The 22,155-nt window shown below is 41.6% G+C and overlaps 1 protein-coding gene across 22 annotated transcripts in view; it reads left to right on the top strand.

The window, feature by feature from the left end:
* LOC148386741 (uncharacterized) overlaps positions 1-22,155 on the top strand; it is a 28,878-nt gene that overhangs the window by 5,287 nt on the left and 1,436 nt on the right. For 5 of the 22 annotated variants that reach the window (XR_015863202.1, XR_015863199.1, XR_015863195.1 and 2 more), the window contains exon 2: positions 12,701-12,764. Coding sequence is in view for 2 of the 22 variants with exons in the window: in XM_088399211.1 (XP_088255337.1) it covers positions 4,965-5,297; positions 12,701-12,764 (397 nt within the window). In the remaining 20 variants the exon portion in view is untranslated. The other 17 variants (XR_015863194.1, XR_015863193.1, XR_015863192.1 and 14 more) reach the window with 13 other exon arrangements.

The raw sequence follows: 22,155 nt of genomic DNA on the forward strand, positions 1-22,155 counted from the left end.
AAGATGTTGTCACATGGCAGTACATATGCTGATCTACTTATATATATATATATAATTTGATATTCTAGAAGATGAATTCAATGTAGCCAGTTTATGCTGATATAAGTCGAGTTTCTACCATCAGCATTTCCTCCACTGCTGCTTAGTGAAGACGCAGGCCGACTTGTTATTTCATTTCAGGCATCACTGCAGTAGAGGGGGGGAAAAAAAAAAACAAGCAGTGAATAAGAATTGAGGTTTTAGTATGTCTGCCAGCTGTTGTGAAGGCACTGGTCCTCCTAATGTGACTGCAGCAAGCTTTGGTCTCCTGGTGCTCAGTGGCTGAAATTAGCTGTCTCTTTCACTCCGCCCCCTTTTTGCCTGGTTGCTCTTGGATTTAAGTCGTCATTCAAACAGATCCAGCGAACAAAGGTTTGTCTCCGGCTAAGCAGTGGAATGGAACAATAGAAGCTTGTGACATTGTTACTGTGTGTAGCAGGAGGCCATGAGGAGGATCTAAGTAACTTCAGGCCAAAGTGACCTGACGGCAGCTCCGAGGCTGAACAAATTGCTGTCTATTTTTCTCATCCACATTTTATTGCACTCTTGATTTTATGATTTTATTTTATTTTATTGATCTCTTTTCTAAGCCCACTGCCTTTCAATAGGCTTTGAATATGAAGGCAGGGATGCTTTTTAATTTTTGAATTCATTAATTTTTGTTTTCAATTTTTGTGTTAGGGGGGATGTAATTTACAAGCAAAAAAGCAAATCCACACAATCATACAGAGAAACTAATGCAAAGTTGTAATTTAGCTTCATTTTACAGTTGGTGTTGTAGAACTCTAATGCCTCAAAGTTTGTAATGTTGACTGTGTCCAATCATGCCATGCATGTTTGAATTTAATTTATTTCACTCTCGTGTAACTATTTTGGAACAGAAAAGCTCTCTTAAAAATGCTTTTTTGGGGGGGTATATTTGTACAAAATAAGCTACTTTGGAATACCTCATTCATGGCTCTAATTCAATTATATCAGCCAGTCAGCAGTTTTTAGTTAAAAATCAGATTTGTATTGCTTTTCACTCATTTAGAATAAAAATGTCTTTTTTTTTTTGTGGGCCTTGCTGGAGGTCACGTGAATGAATGAAATGCTTCATTTTAGAATTGATCACCGAAACAACAAAACTCGTCATTTATCCTGAGTGAATAGAAAAGCATTTGAAATATGACTATGCAATTTGTACGCTGTCATGAGATGCAAGGGCGACAGCAGCGGTGACCTTGACTCTCGCTGAACGTGAGCCGATCCAAAACGACATTGCGTGACCGAGTCACTTTTATATTGTTTTGGTGTCAGTCGGAGGCATTCCTGGCAAACGTGTGTTTTCTCACCCGGTGGCAGCTGCCACGGGCAACCATCTCCGTTGCTGTTTTTTTCTTTAGCATATCCCGTATTCATATGGAAATAGAGGGCAAAGGAGAGACAGAATCTCACATCAACTTGATCCGGTCATGAATGCTGCTAGTGTTTGGAGCCAGCCTAAGCTGCCTATAAAAGGCACAGCGCGGAACTCCAAGAAACTGAAGATGCTCATATTTTCACTTAGGATATTAGCCACTTGTTTTTCTTGTGCAACAAAAAAAATATGCAATGGCAAAATAATATTATGGCTTGAAAATGTTTGTATTACACCTCATGCATCAAAATAGTACTTCAGGTCATTATACCCAGAATAAAAGTCTTTCTTTTAAATTTTGAAAATAAAAGTCAAAATGATACATTTGAATTTGGTCATCAGTGGGACATTTACAATATCTCTTTTTTTTTTTATTGCAATTGAGTGCACAGTCCACGGTTGGATGACGATAATTTGCTTTTATGTTGTGTGGAAATTGTTATTGTACAGCCGGTTCCCATTTCTAGTAAAACTAGAGCGTGTTTCCTACTTTGAGTGTCTCTGACACAAAGGGCCTCCCAGACCGGTCTGCTGTGTTGGGATAGCAGCGGGGATCCATCAAACAAGATTTGCTTCGGTGGATATGCTGCTTTTGTCCGTCCGGCCGGCGCTCGGCATTATTAGAGTCCAACACCCGCATTCAAAACTCACTTACCTTTTATATATCACCAGCATGTGGCTAAGCTTATTTAGTGGACTAAAAAAAAAATTAGTTATAATAAATGTACATTTTTCCAAACAGAATTAATATATATATATTTTTAGACAGTTCTGCCTCCCAAAGGTCAGCGTCCAATGTGAGTCCATAAAAAGCAAAATGTGTTTCGGGAGGGCCCGAGTGTGTGTGCACGCACATGCTGCTTTGTCTCGCCATTAACAGCTATTGAAAAGACAATCGGTTGTTAACACAGCCAGGCCTTAGCTGAATTAGTGTGCGTTTTTGTGAGCGAGGGGACACTCCTCTAGTGTTATGACGGACGGGGGGCTTTCACACAGCAAAAACCACCACTCTGCACTGACATTGCACTGAATAGGGAGGATTTGTTGCTCTCCACCTAATTAAACAGCACTTTGACTAATGGTTATGGTGTAGGGCCTTTGTTGCACTTCACCTTCTGAAGCACCTTCCAAAGCACAATGTTTGACTCTGGTGACATGATGGTGGAATCCCTGCCGTGATGTGTCACATAGACGCTGCTGCCATTCACCGATTTCCAGGCTGTTTATCTTCTATTGTTTTTGTAAACACCAAACACGAGGTAATAGACATGATTCATTTGACGTTTGATCACAACAACGACATTTTGCATTTTTACTGCATGGCTTCTTTTTTTTTTTTTTACTAATTCAGCAAGAGATTTTTTTTTTTTTTTTAAGTAAAAGTCTGTTGGAAATGCAATTGAACCTCTAATGCTAATTACATTTCAGATCACTTTTCTTAACCAGCAATTTGGAAAAGCTAAAGATTGTGTTTAATTTTTTATTTGGATAATGTATTTATTATTAATAAGCCTAATCTCTCAGTTTCATTCCGAATCTGTGACCTTGACCCATGAAGGATTTCATTCATAGCCGGTCAACACAATGCTTATTCAGAGACATTTTTTTTTACGTGTTGGTACACTTTGAATGCCAAAAGAAGTAGTCAGCAATTTGTAGTGTATTCCTAGAAATGTCATTGAGTCTCTGCGTGTCTTCCACCTTGTCGTCACAGTTTGCTTGCTGGGAGTGTGACTGGAACATCTCATTGCTTGCAATTTGTCTTGTATTTTGTTTGCTTGGCTGGATTGTAATGATGTGTGTGTGTGTGTGTGAGAGAGAGCAGACATAGCCCAGCTCCACTTTGCATTTGGCTTCCTGCTTTTCCAGGTAGGATGACTGAGGTAGAGGCATGTCGTATGTCACGTTTGGCAGATCTGTTTTTTCTCTCTTTGTCCACAAATGTTCCATACGTGAAGACGGGAGTCTTTTTTTTTTTTAATCAATTCGCTTACCACAAGCCCTGCAAAGAGCACAATTTAATTTATTAAGTTTCACAGACAGCATTTTTGGGGGTCATTCAACTGTCTCTGGCATTAGCGTTGTCATGGCAACCCAGGATTACCGACTTTAGTGTTCCACTCTTGTGAATCTTTATAGGTATGGATTCTTCAACTTTACACCATTGGCTGATAAAAAGCTTGCATTTCCAAATGATGGTGTTTTTTTTTTTTTATACAAAACTTGTTTTGGATTTCTTAGTAAAAACAAATTTAAGACTCGCATCATTAAAATCAAGTACACAATTTGGTTCTTAAGGCATTGTAATTATTTGCAAACACAGTTTAAATGTGATTGCAAAATTCCAGTTTTGACTTTTACTGTTGTCAACATGATTATTTGAAAAGGCATTGTGGTTATACAAAATGTTCTTTCGCTGTTGTTTTTGTACTTTAGTTGGATTTGGTTAGTTGTTTCATATTTTCAGCGACAAAGCTGCTACTCGGTGTAGGAGCAGCCAAACACAATAGCATTAGCTTCTTCCTTGACTGCTTCTTTTGCTTTCCTTTGAATTTGCTCTTTTTCTGCTGGCATTGTGCCCCCTTAATTGGCCCCTGTCACATGCAAGACAGTGGAAAGCGTCCGCCGCTTCTCAGACTTTTATTTTCATCGTAAATAGCATTGCATAAAGCCACTTCATTTTCCATAGAATGCTATTCTATTATTTATAGAATTGAAATTTGGGGGGGATCATTTTTATATCAATAGGAATAAATACAATAGCTAAAAAAATATATATGAAACTGATGTTATTAGAACTGCTAGTAAAAGGTGTGATGGAATTAATTCCCCAGGTTTTGGAGGTAAAATTAAATCCATACTATCTTATGTCAATTTAACTAGAAAATGAGTTTTAATTTATAAATGGTATTGATCAAATGGTCACGTTATTCATGGCTTTATGCTTGATTGAACAATATTGATATGTTGACATTGATCATCTCACCTTTTACAAAAGCTTCATCCCACTTGTGTGTTTAATTTCCCCAGTTGCTTCATCGCAGTAGTTTGCCTAAATAGTATGGATTGTATTTTTTTCTAATTGTTTAGAATTGCAATAAAGGTTAAGGCAGTCAAATTTAAACATTTATTGTTTCCCAAAATGAAAGGTTTATATCCTCTTTATAATGTCTTTTCCACACAATCCTAATTATATTATACACATTCTCTAAATAGTTTAATTGATATGAATCAATTAACATTTTTGATATCTTAAGAAGAAAATACCTTAAGTCAATTCATTTATAGAAATGAAAACCAGCAAATGCACTTTTCAATCTGAACAAATGACAAATACCAACAGAAATTTAGATACTACAAAAATGAGTAAATAAATCACGTTTTTCCATTTTTGGAGAAAACATCGCAACCAAGTCAGGGCCCCTGCGAGGAGGGAGGGCAAACTGCTCGCTAAGCTATCCGTTTCACGCACACACGCGGGGACAGAAGGTTCGATATTCATTCGATCGATGAATGAAAAGGCACAATGGCCAAATCGTACGGGGTTCCTTTTCAAACGCACCTCGTCTCCGATGTCCCCCCCGCCGCCCCTCTGCCTGAGAGCAGTCGCTGGGCGGCTGCTGCTGCTGCTGCTGCTGTGGCAGGCAGGCAGGCAGGCAGGCGGGCAGGCAGGCAGGCAGAGAGAGAAAGAGAGAGAGGAGAGCAAGGGTTACATCAAGGCTGCTCCCTGGACCGTGCAAACAAGTCTAGACCGGTGACCTGTTCAATGGCTCCTTTTGAGGAGTGGGGCAAGTTCGGGCAGAGCCGGGAGAAAGACACGCATAGCCTCTTTTCACTGGCAGCCTGCGATCGACAGGAGGTAAGGAGGGCCGGCCGGGAGGGCAAGCATCTGCTTCCATGGTTACAGGCCGGCTATGGGGACCCGACAATTGAGAAAGCTCCGTTCTCATGCTCCCACAGAGGCAATGTCACGCATTTGAACAAAAAATGCCCGACCGGAGTGAGCACCTTATCAGGGAGGAGAAATTAAACGAGAGCTTTTCTCTTTGCATGGACTTGAGAAAGAAAGAATATATTTCAGATGTTTTTTTTGGGCAACGCGCAGAAATGTGTGGTTTTCATTTGCTTAGGTAAAATTTGAAATAGAAACAAAATTGCTCGGAGGAAGTTGGATGATTTATCATCAGAGGGATCAAAGGTCAAGGTTTATATGGGGAAGTCCTTTGTTGCGACGCAGGGACATCCTCGTCATGAAATTTCTCTCCAACCCGCTTGAAGCACTTTTTTTCATTTGGAATAATATTGCGTTAAACAACAAGCTGCATAATTATTGCAAGAGCCCGCCTGGGTGTTTGTTGATGTTTGGCCACGAGCAATGTGTGGCGACTTGAATGGATGTGTTGGGCTTTCTTTCAGCAGGCGTGTGTTGGAACGTTGAATTTGCTGGTGGAACAGAAGGGACAGATGGCCGGCCGGCCGGCCCTCAGGAAGGGCTCAGGGTGCTGGATTTGCTCTTAGACCGTGGGAAAGTCTCTGGCTGACTTCACCTGCTTGGGGGGGCTGAAGGGACTGGATTAAACAGCATGAGAAGAATTTATTCTAACTAAAGCCGGCGACGGCGTCTTTGATCGTTTTTGTTTTTTTCACATCTTGTCAAATAGAAAAAATGGGACAAAAGATCTTTTTCTTTTTGAATATTATTTCTTTTTTTTACCCTGAAGGAAACAATTTGCAATGTGATTGAAAAGATATTGCCTCTCAGTTCAAAACGTATTATCTGATGTGTTTGATCATCCTTTCTCTGCATTTGATTACCTCAGCACTCTGATATATTATCATTTCAAAAAATAATGTGGATATTTTGCTAATCTTTCATCTGAGTAATTCGAAGTCACCCTGTAAATACATCATCACAAGAGTCATGCGGCAAATGTGTCATCACTGTGTCTGTTTGCATTTGCCATGAGATCAGTTGGGCTGGAACAGACGCACACGTGCAATTGATGAGGATGTCGCTTTAAAAGTCTGCTGACACGTGCAAGATTCCCCCTCAAAGCATCCAAATCAACTGTCAAATCTTTAGCATCAAAAAAAGCGCTGGAAACTGGGAGACGGATCAGTGTAGACAAGCAGCCCTTTTTATTCATCGTCCAGAAATTCCCATGTCTGATCCGAGTGCAGATTTCAACACGGGAAAATCCACTGTGCTCCATTTCAAATGCTGTCGATTACTCTTTTGATGTTGGATAGAAAAAAAAAAATTGAGATCTGTTTCAGATTACTCCTATTTATTTGGATCATTTTATAAATATTAAAATTGATTGTATCAATTTAGGAGAAAACCCATTTGTTTCATTTCCTCAAAAACGTAGCGAATAAAAATATTCTCTTGAATTCTAATATACAAAAAAAATAACAACCTGGTGACATGTGAATTGAATTTGAGCAGGAGTCGAGTGCTCTCAAATTGATAAAGGATGTTTTGCTTGAAGGAGGGAGCAGGAGTGTGTTTGGGGGGAAAAAAAAAAAAATCCAACTTGACCTTGAGGCACTTAAAAGCAGCGTTGGAGTCGAAGGGTTATTGTGCTCTTTGCATTCACTCAGGTGTCGCATTGGCGGTGTTTATCCAGCACGGCGGATGACATCACGTTATCCTTAATTGCCTCCGTTTCCTACGAAAGCGGCGACGGCAAGGAAAAAAGAAGCCTCGTCTGTTTTGCTTCCAACTCCGAGTCGCTTTGAGGGCCCTGATGTTTTCCTTTCACCTGTTATCTCGGCTTACTTGGCAGTCAAACAGTGCACTCATCTCCAGATACAATCTGCATGCTTTTATTGTACAAAGATCATGAGGCTTATCAGAGATGCTCGTGTTAACTCGACACTCGTTTTGTAGAACTTCATCAAGACTGTGCACACAGCTGCACTTTGACAGTGGATGGACATTAATTGGCTTTCTGGACTTCATTCCCCTTTTGGTTCGTGCACTGTTTATAAATACACACCCAGAAAGTTTTTTTTTTTTTTTTTGTGCACGCTATGGACTCGTTGACCCAATCACATCATGGTTTATTTTCTACTGGTAATTTGCCATTGGCTTGATGCTTTGGTTTCAGAAGACCACATCATAAATCATTTGTGCTGTTACGGCAGAATAATTGAACTTTCTTTCAGAGGCTTGCTTTTACTTGGCGTGTGCAGAAATGCCTGCTCGGTACTGGTACAGTGTTACGGCTTTTAAATGGTACCGACCGACGTGATTCAAGGTTATGAAAAGCAATGTGCTGAGCTATGTTGAGATGTATTGACTTTATCAGCTGATTGATTCAGAATTGCAGTTTTTGACCCATATTGCTAAATAAAGTGAAGTATTGTAAGACCAAAGAATAGTAAATTCCAAAACTATAAGTCCATTTATTAGAAGCAATCCAGTCACAGTAACGGAAGAAAGGAAAACTTTATATACTTGTCCCCATAACATTTTCATAATAAATACTGATATTTTTTTTAATTCTTGTGCCGCATGTTCATGTCTTGACTCGCTTCCACCAGCTCTCATCACTATTAAATTGAAGCGTAATGGCAAATTAGCGCCCAGTTTTAACCTACATAGCCCACATTAGTGTCGTAATGCTTTATTGTTTTATTATCTCCTACTGAAAACATGGTCATTATCCAGGCCATGGTAAATGAAAACAAAATGAACTCTATTTTTTTGGGTTGGGATTTGACTTGAAGCATTTTTTTAAACAAAACGTGACGTGATAACACGGCGGCAATCCACCGTAACACCTTTGAGGTCATTATTGGCCACAAAAAGCACCCCTGCGGTGTGTGACACATTCCTCAATGGGTTCTTCCGCCACATTTAAAGGGTTAACAGCAGACAAAGGGAGCTGGAAGCATGTAGCCCAGCAGGGGGGACCCCCGCTGGAAACACCAGGCAGCCATATAATCCCTCCCTACTCTGTCTCATCCTGTTTTCACTGTCTGCCATCATTGCTAGCAGAAAGAAGATCCAGCACCTCATAACTCTTCATTGATTATTAAAAAGTTGTTCATTGATTTGATCATTTATTGGTAAATTGTAACGCTTTGAATATATATATAAAAGCAGATCTGTTTATTTATAAGGCTATAAATCACTACCGACGACGGGCTTGATTGTATCCTGTGAATAATGAAAGCAATTACATGATATTAGGTTCCACGCAAACCTCTGAAATTGCCATTTCCCAACACCACATTAGATGTGAATGTAAACAAAAGCACAATTATGAGCTGATGGTTTTGATGACTTAACGGCACCAGCACAAGGATCTAATTCATACTTTGGCTCAAGGCTTCGCAAAATTATTTCCATGTTGGGAGCTCATTCTTTTTTGTACTGTTTTGTAGCGCTTACCCTCTTCAGGGTCACGGGTGAGTGAGGCGAGATTCAAACTCAACTGCTCTAACTTGAACATGCTACCACTTCGCATTCAAATTTGCATGCTGCAGGGTGAATTCATTATTTATTTCTTTATTTATTTATTCCGAGCATGTTCGCTGTTCTATTCACAAAGTGATTAGAAAGCCATTTAGACGTTAATGGTGCGGCCCATGCTGATTTACCTGCAAGTCACCTGCTTTATTAGCTACATCTGCCCAGACTTTTTACCCTCCAAAGGTGTTAGCGTACAAATGAGCATTCATGCAATCATCAAGTACTCCTCCTTCTCTCATGCCTGCTTATGACTTTTAGTGCAATGGCTGCCTGATTCTTTTGCAAGAACCTAATTAAAGTCTTGGCTATTCTTATTTTTCCATAGTCCTATGCTGATTCACATTTATTTCCCGTGTTCCTTTCCCATTAAGAGGTTTTGTAATCTCTTGTTTAGTTGAATCCAGCTTTCTAAATAATAAAAAACAAAAAACAAAACGAGGTCTCCAGGTTTGCCTTGGGCCGGCTGCAGATTGTTTAAAGAAAACTACAAACTATCCCAAAGTCTTCAAAATAAAGTTGCAATTCACTGCAGTTGAATCCATTTGAATTTCTGCTTGAATTTGAAATGTTTGTGTCAATTAAGAAGATCCATTCCTCTTGCTTTGTAATGGCCCAATTCATTGATGGCTTGAGGTTAGTTGACGCACTCAAGTGTGGGATACATTTATGTTTCTTTAATTCCACTGTTTGAAATTCATTAGCTATCGATCACTTTCTCGCTCATCAGAAGTACAGTCTGGAGTCAGCCAATCAATTCAGTGCCTTTCGGACACATGTTTCAGCTCAGCATCTTCTCCGCTTACCTCTGGTCGTCTGACTCTCACGCACGCTTTCTGGTTGGCTGCTGATTTGTGGGCTGCAGCCAATCATTCTTTGCAAAAATTGAAGAGTTTAGTCTGGTGCTAGGCTGCAAGATGGGCAGACAGGTGGGTTAGACAAATTCTTTGCCCCTCCTGGCTTTCCTCATAAGAAATATGTTCTATTTTCTGGGCTTTAAAGCGGCATTACACCCCAAATTGACTGTCACAGGATATTAGTTATCAAACAGCAATCTTGGAAAGTGCCATCACTCTAATGATGTGCAACACAGAGGAATATATGATGTATAAATTATGCACGCTGATTTAATGTGAACAACAATGTGAGAAATAACTTTTTAAGGAAGAAATACAAAACTGTGATTTCGGCTTTTTTTGCTAAACACGGTTTATGCAAACGCTGAACAAAGATTTGAATCACATCAAATATTTGAGCTAATTTTCATATTTCAGCATGGCATTATCTTCAGTGATTGAATGTGTGTTCAATCAAACTATAAAAAGTTTTGCGGGGATGAACATGTTGACTGTTTTTGTTTCCTGCGATGGCTTGAGGCAACATTTAATTAAGGGAGATAAGAGCTAGGTCAAAAAGAACTAGTTTGCCTTTTGAGAATAACAACGCCAATTAACTTTGGGTTCGCCAGCATAATAGAGTAACGACGATGTGTGTCACTGAGTTTGTCTAGTGTTGATGATCCTTGCTTTCTTTCTATGTAGATTTTAAATAGCTGATTTTGTGAATAACTGGATGTGTGTATCCAACCAAATTAGTTTTTGTCTCTCTCCCTCCCCCACTAATACATCTATCACATTATGTCTGACCAGGTTGGAAAATCGGTCCAATTTTTCCACCCCTGTCTGGTTTGCAATGGTTTATCCCATCCCAAGGGGGATCTCCTAACCCCTGCTCCCCCCATTCTAATTTGAACTTTAACCCTGGTCTGCTGCCTTTCAGGATATGAAATGACCCCCAAACCTCACACCCCCAAGGAGAATGTTTTGGATCCCTCTGTTTTTTTTTTAGCCTTGATATATGCATCAGTGAGGGCTAGTGATGTAGTATATTGTGACAACAAATAAGTTTTATACAATCCAAAACATTGGCATTTTCTGTCTATATAATAATAATAATGATAATAATAATAAATTTGTGTCAACTGTTTATTCTTGCTGGAGAACCATGCGCTACTCAGTTCTGCTGGATCATTTAGTCTGATAAAAAAGTGTGACCAAAAAATGACAGATGCTCAAAAATTTGGTGTTAAATTGAGAGGGACAAGCAACATATGTGAGGCTCCAAGAACAGACTGTCATTCCTTCCCCGTTGGTTATGTTGCTCTTTAGTGAGACACGGGTCCTTGAGTTGAATTGTAGCAAAACCTCTAATTAGTTTTGGCCTGGGTTCTCACTGGACTGCAGGCATGATCATGGTTAGCCTCATAGCATAGATTTGATTTCAACAGTTTTAGAAAACAAGAAAAAAAATCATATTGAAAGTTTAGTTTTTATAGTGTCCAATTTGTGTGTGCGTATGGACATCAAAAGTTTTGTTGCTGCTTCGGTGAAAAAAAATACAACTTTAAGACCAGCTGACCAGCACGATATATTGTGTGTGGCTCAATAGCCACTCAGTTTCTTTTATGCCACTTGCCACTCAAATTGACCTCTAAATTCTGTCCATTCTTCACATTTACGTCATGTCTGGTTTTGAATGAAGCATTCAGTAGGTGACTGCTACTAATTTGATCTAATGTGAGTTGTGCAGTTGAAGTGTCGCTGAGGTTGCCTTTGCGATAAAATGTACAATCTTCATGTTATAAAATGCATTTAAACATGAATGCATTTGACACAAAACATTTCATGTCTGTTGACCGAACATTTCTAATGAGGTGCAATTAGATTTCTTTTTTGTGTTGTGAAACAAACATGGCTTTTGACTTGAAATCTTAAGTAAGCAGAAGGCTTATAGAATAGCGCCACACCACATTAGCCTTTCCCGCCACCCTCCTCGGTCGGTCGGGGTAGTGGGCAGCGTGCCATCATGGGGTTGTCATGACTCCTGAAAAAGAAAGTGGCAGTTTTTCGGAGGGTGGGGGGGGCGGGCAGACTGGGGCTAATATTTTGATTCAGACAAAGGATGCCTTCACAGTGTACGCTGAATACGGCAGGCGCATGGCTCTCTGGTAGGAAATGATGAGATCTCTCTCTAGCCAAGATTTGATCATTGTGCCAGCACGAAGGCAGGCGTGCATGGGGGGTGGATACTGATGTGAGCAAAAAAAGTTGATATGCAGCTTCTCTCTTCTCTGTTCTGGGTTGTTACTCAGAAAATGGCGGACGCGACCCCGCTGAGCTGAGCATGTATTTCCCTGCATGGAAGCTCACTTTAAGGCTTGGAGCAATTGAAATAAATTCTTGCTGCTAGTTTGTATTGGGAAAAATCCCGATGATAAATCAGACGACACGACCGTGGCGATTTCATTGTCTGCTCTCTTCTTGTGTTGTCGCACTGCGACCGTAGGAATATTCCATTGCGGGTGGCTCTCTGGCACTGGCACAGTTAATGGTAGCTGACTGTGGCATGCTTGATTACACTGGCATTTCTCTCTGTCTCAGCTCTCTGCGGTTTTGGCGAAGTTGAATAAACCTCTCACCACGCTCACATTCAGAAAGGAGACCATTCTAGCACTTCTGTGGCCTGCTTGTAAGACCACTATATTAGACTCATTGATGTTAGAAGAAAGGATTTGCGGGAAACGCATTGGCACGATATTCGACCAAAGTCAGTTAGTCCCAGAAATTGGTTTTCATCATTTTTACTTGTACCCAAGTTTGATTTTTTTTTTTTTTTCTGATGATGATATTAATGACTAAACAAAACTGTTGTGACAAGTGGCAAATACACTCTCATTTGGAGTAGTAACAATGTATTAATTTTTTTTATCCCCTCCTTTTTAGGGACTTGAACTCCAAAACAACCCTGGCCAGAAAGAAAGGCAATTGAGGAACACATCCATGAAGGGTAGGTTGGTTTACGCTATTGTCTCATTAATGATTCCAACAGGGATCATATTTAAGATCAACCCTTAAAGAAATCACTTTGAATCGATCCATGAACGGGTTGTTAGTCCATTCTCACTGCCTCTGTCTTGCAAAAGTCTTTTGATACTTTGGCTCTATAACCATGTGGCGCAAACCCGTAGATCCGATCTTGTGGCAAATCTGACAGCACAAGCTCGCCTCTGTGGGTCTCTGTCATTGTGGTGTGAACGTCGTCTTTAAACCATCTTTTTTTTATTTGGTTTATTGCTTATTGTTCTGGAAATCTGCAGTACATACATTAAATTCATGTTCACATAGTATTTCTAGCATGATGGCACTGTGTAAAGTTTAAAGTGGGGTCATTGAAGAAAATGTGTGCATCCGGGTTGAGGTAGTAGGTTGTATGGTTTAGAATTATACCCTGGGAGTTAACTGTACAACCTTCTAGCTTTCCTTGGAGTACACGTATGACTTCAGAATGTACACAATACTGCAGTAGTCCGTATCCAATGCTGCACTTTACAAATCTCAGTACTTTCCTTTAATGATAGAGTTGACCTTTAGCTGTGGTCGATGGCCAGTATTTTTAGACGACTAAGTGCATTGTGGTTAGTCCGAGTATTCACACGATATTGACCCCACACATGCATACAGCTTGATGCTTTTTTTAGTATATTCAGTTTATTAGTGTCGATGGTAAATAAGTATTCATTTCGCTATAACGAGGGTACCTGGTTATATCTTTTTTGTACTTGTCACTCACAATATTGTCAATATTGGACAAGACGTTATTGTATCATATAAAATAAAGTAATGGCGCAAATACCAAGATATGGCAAAACATGATTGACTACAGTTACAAGGATAGCAAGAGGCAAATGTGACCCGGATCTCGTACCTTGGAAGCAGCAATTTTACCTCAGCAGTGATTAGTATATATATATGAAGTTACACTAACATGCCTGCTGGTGATCCAGTTGCAGCACTGAAAGGCCAAAAGGGATTATATGAATATGAGGGAATATGATCCTGGTAGTTCCCTGGCAACCTGAGCTCACCCTTTATCTGCTTGATTCCAGCCTTTTCCCTATATGATCACACATTGCCTTGGAAAAAAAAAAAAAACAATAACTAAGAAAGTGACCAGGGACGTGACCACATAACTTAAGATCATATTTATTGGCGCACGGAGAACTCATTTACAAAACCTTTGTCTGCTATTAAGCTATTTTGAGATGACTATCAGAAGAATAGAACGAACTTGTCTCAGGATGTTCTAAAATCCAGCTCACTCTCCTTATTAGTGTGTGAACGATCCAACGCTTGGTGAATTTTGCTTTACGATAGGAAGAGGCGACATTGAAGGATCAAAAAGAGACATTGCTACAAACGCTTGGCTGCTGCAAGATAATTATCCTCGCTCTAACTTTTCTGACACCTGCTGCTTGAAACACAAAGAGGAACCCGAGGCCCCCTTTAATGGGCCGCACAGCCTCTGTAGTTGCTCCTGTTTTTGTTAGCAAGGAACGGTAATTGGAGTGCACATATAGTATGTTTAATGGACTCATTTTCCTTATTGTACCCAACAAACAAAATGAACTTAACACAAAACTTACTTGAAACTTTCTGACATGTGAAGCACAGTTTTCCCTGCAGATGTGAGGAGCAAATGATCTGTGCTTGGAATCATGCTGTCTCAGCATTCTCTTGTCCAAATGCCCTCGCAGCACATCTATAAGTCACTGCTTCCAGCTGGGCCTTCATTTCTGGCATGGTTGAACAAATAAATGATGGGATTAGATAGAGATGTTTCAAGATGAGCATTTTTCTTCCTATTGGCTGCCATAATAGCTCCTTTGAGAGGTCCGTCTACGCAGAGCCTCAAGGTTCTTCCGTCATTTAAAATATCCATTTAATAAAGAGTGAAATGACTACGCCGGCCGGGATGCATTTAGAAGGTATAATACAAAAAAAAAAAAAAAGGCCACTCTTTGCAGAAAACTTTAGTGTTAAACTCATGGGCGATGTTAGTTGTGGTTGCCCTCAAGTGGCCAGATGTAATGGTGAAAGTTTTAAATAGTTTTTACTTTGCTTTGACCTTTCTTTAAATTCAATGAAGTTTTTTTTTTTTGTTAAATGCTTCATTTTAGTAGATTTTTTTTTGTTTTAGCCTTGTTTGTCAAATGAAATAGGCCACTCATATTTTTTTTCATTTTTTTAAAAGCACTTTTACTTTTATTGTGTTCATATGACTTTTTCAATTTGAGTGACTTCATTCGTTTTCCTTAACTATAAAAACATGCAAACCATGCATGCAAAAAACTGGTCTGCCTCTTGTTCAGATGGCGAACAAAGCCACACAACATACTTTGACAATCTGAAAATGCTTTGCTGTTGCTCCATTCCGCAAACCCATGTGTACCCTGAGTAAAGTTACTTTCCCACATGATCAACAAAATAATTGCAATTTCAAGGGAGAACAACTTGTGTACTTTCAAAGAGAACCCAATTAAATATTACAAGCCGTATAAAATAATGCGACGTGCCAGACTGAGCCCGCAGCCTTTGAGTCGGACAGCTGTTTTTTCCTGGAGCGTTGCGTGTGTCTTTAAAGACACTTTTCACAGCCATTGGTTCAAAGTTGTTGACGTCACGGACGAGCTGAGACCTTAGTAACAAATTGCATGACACGAGGAAAGCGGGATCACCGGCTAGACTTCTTCTATAAACTCCCTGATTAAAATCACTATACAATAATAAATGAAAGATGTCAGCTGTAGCATTGTCCGAGCTCCTCTTCCCGTATTCTCTGGACGCGGTCGCGTAAATGGCAAATGAATAAACATAACACGCCAACGGCAGACGATGGGGGGGGTCATCGATCTGTCTGGAGTCGGCCCCTCTGTGAATGCTGCATCAGCCACTCTTCTCCTATTGATACGCTCTTGCCCCTTGACCCCTGGGACAAATCAATGGCATTGATTGGAGAAGGGCAGGGACAAGGGCAAGATTTGCTGACTGGCCCGACAGCTAGTGTGACAAGACATGATGGTCATTAATGTCCCGCTGGTGGGTGGACCGAGCCGGCCGGCCGGCTGGCTGGCTGGGAAGGCGTTGCGCAACACTTTGTCTCCTAGTCCCTCCCCCCCCCTTATACACCATCATCCTCTAAATTTGCTGACATGATTTATAAAAAATAAGCATCTGGATAGTTGGAGCGATCGCGAAGCTCTAATTGTTAAGCCAAAAAAACAACAACAGTGCAAGTGCGCTTGTGTAATGTGGGTTCATAGTAGGTGCAAGAATTACAAAACAAGCTGTCCTATTTTTGGAAGGCTTTGAAAGGCTCCCTCTTCAAACGGGTCTAAAAATGTCTGCTGTGTGAAACGGCAACTGGATGGCTTATCTGTCACTGCACGCTATTGTCTCTTGCGAGCCATTTTCACCACTCAAATGCGTTCTATTTCCAGTCTAGACTCGAAAAAGAAGCGGCTAATGTTTGTGTGTGTACTTGGAGGGGTGATGGGCGGGTCGTAGCCAAGCTCCAGACTCTGCAGTGTCACTGCTGTAATGGAGCTGATTGATCACCTATACGGTCGCCTGCTGGCCCCCGCCGGCTTTAGTGCAGAGCAAGTCGCATCGCAACCCCCCTCCCTCCCTCCCTCCCTCCCTCCCTCCCTCCCTCCCTTTCTGCGCCACCGCCGCCGCTATCGGCGAGCCAATCTGGGAACCATCCCCCCTCCTATAGACTTCAACCTGGCCACGGTTTTGACATTGGCTGCAGGATTTACTTGTCCGCCTCTTCTGCACTTGGCCGGCCCGCTGTCCGTTTTTCTGTAGTTTCCGCACACAAGCGCGGCTCCGTTTTGTCGGCCATTTTCTCATTGGAGTATAAAGTAGCATCAAGGCGCTGTTGTTTTCCGTTCTTATTTAAAGGCATAATCAATCAATGATAACATTTGCAGCAGACCGCATTCCCTGCCCCCTCAATGTCACGGGGGGTCATAGCCCAAATCTATCAAGGGTATTGAAAGCAATTAAAGTCAGAGACTCGGACAAGCTGTCCAGGGCAGATGTCATTTTAAATGTGAGCGTTTTTAACATCATATACATTCATTGATATGAGTGTATCCACTATATTTGTTCATACAGGAGATTGCAGCGCTCCATTTTGCTTTGTCCACAATGCCCACAATATGTGTGTGACTGCTTTGGGTGTTTTTGTTGTGTCTGCGACTTGTGTCTTATTCACCTGTGTTTTCTCAGATGACAGTTTGCGCGCAATTATATATGCAATATCTGCTTAATAGTGTTTGTGCGTGATAGATAAGGCTCGCTGGTACCAGACCATGCAATTCCCTAAGTGTGCCCCCCCCACCCCCCCCGACTAGCACCGCCATTCCGCGGGCAGACAGTTTTGCTGCAGTATGTGTTTGTCTGAGCACGGCTGGAAAAGAGAAGAAATTGATCAGCATAGGGTGGAACGTGTTCACCAGCAAAGGCTGGGTGGTGTGTGTGTGTGTTTGTGTGTAAGAGAGAGAGGGAGCGAGAGAAAGAGCAAGGGCTGTCGCTGCAGACTCCTGCTGCAGTAGCTCACTTTGGGCAAGCAGCTGCAGACAGCAGAGACAAGCAGACAGGTACAGACCTGGAGTCATCATGGGAGGGGGGGCAAGAAGTGGAAGGAAGGCAGTGGATGATGGAGAGTTAGGCTTTGGGGAGCGGAGGTCAAATGGGGGAGGAGGAGGAGGAGGATGGGGGATTGATTGCGGCGGCAGGCAGGAGCAGCTGGAGAAAAATGTTTTTGCCTTTTTTTAAAATTTTTAATTCTGTGACGGGAGCTCGTCTTGTCGGATGCGAGTCGGAAGAGACGGAAATGTGAAAGTGGGGTGCTTATGAGTGTCATGACATGTCTGCTGCCCGCCCCAATGTCTGGAGCAGAGAGGCGGAGCGCTGCTTGCTCGGTAGAGATGGTGTTGGTGAAGGCACTGAGATGGAGCTGATAATGCAACAACTGCGACGGAGTCATGCTGCAGAGGGAGGGGAGGAGGGGGGAAGGGGAGTTCCCACCTCACTGACCTGCATCTGGTGGCCACTTGCCCCAGACACCTCAGCCCCCCCCCCCTGCCCTCGTCTAAGTCCTTGTGCCGCCGCCGCCGCCGCCGCTGCATCCCTTCCTCATCTCCAGCACAAAGGAGGATGGAAAAAAGGCAAAGTCGGTGGCAGGCAGGCAGGCAGAAGAGTGAGCGTGCCAGGCAACGTGTTGTTGAGCGCAGAGCGTTCATTTCCGGAAGCTTGCACTTTGCTTGGCCTTCCCCAGAGAGGAGACAGTCAGACATCTATTTGATTTTTTTTTTTTTTTCTCTGAGGGGGAGGAGCTGGGGGTCTGGATGGGATGGGGTAGGAACGGGGAGGGTCAGATGTACATGATACTATGTCTCCATTATTTATCTGTTAAAATTGACTGTAATTTGCCATTTTCTCACATCTATTTATAGGTTGGTAGTGTATGTTTATTTTTCTGGTTGCTGTTTAGATGCTGACTGGTGCCAGTTGATTGTGTGCCATGCTTTCTCACGATGGCGACACAGTGGGAAGCTCTGAAACTCCACTTTTTTTTTACCCGTTTAATTATTTCGGTTGCCGTCATGTAGAGCAGCTTCAGAAGAGAACCGAGCATATATGATTATTATTTTGAAATGCGATTAGTCAAGGTGAGCAGGTCCAGGTCATGCCGTCCTAGCGGAGAGAAATGCAGACTGATGATCAGTGGATCCGGCCGGGGAGGACAAAAAGGCTGCTTGGCTGGCTGCAGGGCTGCAGGGCTGCAGGGCTTTTCCTTTTTCAAACACAAAGGCTAGCTGCACAGAGCCAGGCTTGTGTGTTTGTCTGAACCTCTGCTTGGTGAAGTTAGAACCGTCCTTTTTGTCACCGTGTTTGTCGTCGGCAACAAATGTAACCCGTTTGTCTTTCTTTGTTGTTGATGCTGATTTGTCTTTTGGTATATTTTGCATGTGGAAGCAATTGCATGTCTGTCATTATGAAGAATCACGCTCAGCCCCCTGGACAAGTTATGCTGAGTGTTTTATTTTTTTTAGCCTCCGGAAGGAAAATAAATTTGCAAAGGGCAGGCTCAGGCTAATTTTCAGTCTCAGTATTTGGAAAGCGGATGAATATAAGCTGAGCAAAAAAAAAAAAGGTGACTGCAGCTCCTCGGTAGACTCTGTCGTACTTCACCTGCTCCCTGAGACCCTAACTTGTGAGCTCTCCTGATAAAAAATCACGGGTTAGGCTCTTGGGACGCGGGCGGAGGGCACAATCGACTTTCAGGCGCTGGCCAAAATACACAATGAAATATGATCTTGTGTGAGAAAAGGACAGCGTGATCTCTGGAATGTGCATGTCTGCTAGATTGTTGTACACTTGGGGGAAAAAAAAACATAATTTTCTGAAGCACTTTATCCTCACCAGGGCATGCTGAAGTCTTTTAGTTTTGAGCAAAAGGCGGGGCACACCCTGTACTGGTCGTCAGCCAATGACTATACACCTTATTAGTCGTATTTTTTCAACCTTGCGGTGCAAGTAAAATATATTGAAGATTAGGAACGGAAGAACAGCACCACACCCCAGACTCGCGCTGACAGCACAGCATAGAAATGCCGAGACTTAGCCAATAGCTGTGCTTCTCTCGTGTCTTCATTCTGGCACATCTGCTGCTCTTTTTTATCATCGTAATAAATCAGTGTGTTTTCCTCAAGTATTAGAAGAAGTTCCTTTAGGTTGCACTGCGGTGTTTTTTTTTTTTTTTAGAGGAAGCCTTTTTATATTTCTCATAAAAACAGTTGCTGCTCTCGAGTTTGCACCTCTATGTAAGTTGTAAGGTTATTTTTGTACTATTAAACAAACACTCATGTAAAATGTTCATAGTGAGTGGCAATTGAATACGTAGCAAAGCTTAAAGTCAGAATTTTGTCAAAAGCAACTTTCTATAAATCCACATTTAAACTGGAGCAGTAATGTGGAAGGCCTGTCTAGAAAATGAGCATGGATATTAACAGATGAACGAATACATTGAATTGGCCTCTTATGGACGTCCCGTCATTATTATAAATTAGGTGTAATGGGGAAAAAAAAACATCACAGCTGTCCAAAGGTGTGAAGTAATTCATCATTTATAGCTTGACCTGATTTGACAACTCCTCAGGCTGACTTTTTTTTTTTTTTTTTTAATGCACATTAAAAATGCAGCCCCAAACACTTTTTCAATTCTGTCTTTAATACCCTTCTCTCCATCTCTTTGTCTCCAATCTTGCGCTCCCTAATTATGTTTTTTTCTTTTTCTCGTCGTTCCCATTTGGTTTCATGGGCGATGCCAAATGATCAGACAGTGTCTGTGCTCCAGAGCCCCCAGCAACAGCTGAAGGGACACCATGCCCCATGAATACCAAACAGCCAGGCACAGTGCGACAAGTGCTGAGCAGTCGGAGCTGGTGCCTGGCCACAAAAGAGCCAGACACTTTTATTAGGGTTTGTCTGACACCACGCAGCACCCAAGCCAGCCTCTGATGAAATCATCAGCGGCAACTTGCCCAATGGTAACAAAGCTTGGTGAAATCTGCCAAGTATCCCATAAATAAAAAGCACCTTAAAAAAATCAGCCCCCAGCTAGTTTCTAAATGCAATACGCTGGGGATTACAACTTAGTTGAAAGTCAAACTCTTTCTTCTCTGCCCTGAAAGCAACGTACCGCGGGTGGAAAGAAGAAGAAGAAGAAGAAATAAAAGCTCAAAAGGTTAGCTCATTTGCAAGAGCGGCTTTTGCTTTTTTTGTACTTCCTTTAATCACCATTGGGTGTTTTGTTTGCATTTTCACTAATACATTTGTCAAACAGAGAATATTTTTTAATTAAAAGAAAAACAGGTCACTGACTCACGATATCAATAGTCACAAAAGATGGCCTTGTGTATTAAAAACAGAACTCAGATCATGTTACAATTAATTAAAGATTACTGTATTAAGATCTGCTGTATTATTCTTTTGTTTTAATTGGCTATTTAATAATAATAATAATCATTTTCATTAAAAATATAAAATTGCCAAAAATTGAACAGCAATACGACAAAGGAAGAGGACTCATTTCAGCCTTTGAATAGGTGTTGATAAACGGAACAGTAGAGCTGACGGCTGGAGATTAGGCTGCATTGTTCCGAGGTGGTCGTGTCGCACAATACCTTGCCACATTGCTCCCTGATAAAATGAAGAAGGACACATTCACGTTTTATCCACTTTGTTACAATTGAGGGCTGCCAGATGTAATGAGATAAGTGTCTGAGAATGAGAAGGATGATTTTCCTTTTGCTTTTTTTTTTTTCTTCAATGATTTTTTTTTTTTTTTTCCCCAGGTTTTGTTGTTTGGTGAAACCGCTTGTGTTTAGTGGATCTCTTATCACAGCAGGGTGGAATGAAGAGGAGGAGGAAGAAGAGGGGGGCGTCAGGTATGCTTCATAGCAGTGCCGCGTCGAGAAAGAAGAGAGGGCGCTTTTGGGGGGGAGTGTCTGAATTTCCAGACACTGCGGCAGGAGGCCAGACAGTCACCTGAACACACACACACATACACACACAGTGATGCACCTGTGCGACAACATTCAGACATTTTACGTCCAGCTCCGCCTCTTAAGCCAATTTTGTTTGCAATTCAATAAAGATTATAAATGGTAGCCCCCTGTAATTGTATTGGCTAAATGCATCTAAGACAAAGTTCCTCCCTTTTGCTCTGGGCGATTAATTTCATTAGATTCTTCTTAGATTACAGTAAGCAGTGTTTAAAGTGAAAGGACAGTTGAGAGATGAAGTCGAGGACTCTCACTAGTAAGATGTGATTGACAACTCAGCCTAAATAGAGAAGACCCTGTGCCTTCTGAGCCACTTGTCTCAGCATGGATGCTCTCAAGGTGGTTTTCTTGGGTGTGCAATTCCCCCCTTGGTCCTGCTGCCTCCCTCCCTCCCTCCCTCCCCTTCTTCTCTCATCAAGCCCATCTGTGATTTACCTGAGAGGCGTTGCCAGGGAAACTCGGTATCGGGCTTGCGGCTTGATGGACTTATTGAACCGTAACGGGCTGGGATAATTGTCCTCTGTCTTCTAGGTTGGCTATCCTGTGACTGAGACTCGAGTGTGACCTACAACTGCCGTGGCATTGTTGCTATGGGAGAAAAAATGTGACCCATTTGCCAGCAGATAGACGTTATTTAGTATTTCATACAGATTCTCATGTGCATGATACAATTGAATCCCTCCAACTAGTGTGGATGAAAGATGGTCATGACCATAAAATTATTTCTGTGTTGTCAACTGTGTCCAGTAAAGAGGTGGACTC

Source organism: Syngnathus floridae, chromosome 15 (assembly GCF_059516105.1).
Source record: "Syngnathus floridae isolate MCC-2025c chromosome 15, RoL_Sflo_1.0, whole genome shotgun sequence".
Classification (NCBI taxonomy): domain Eukaryota; kingdom Metazoa; phylum Chordata; class Actinopteri; order Syngnathiformes; family Syngnathidae; genus Syngnathus; species Syngnathus floridae.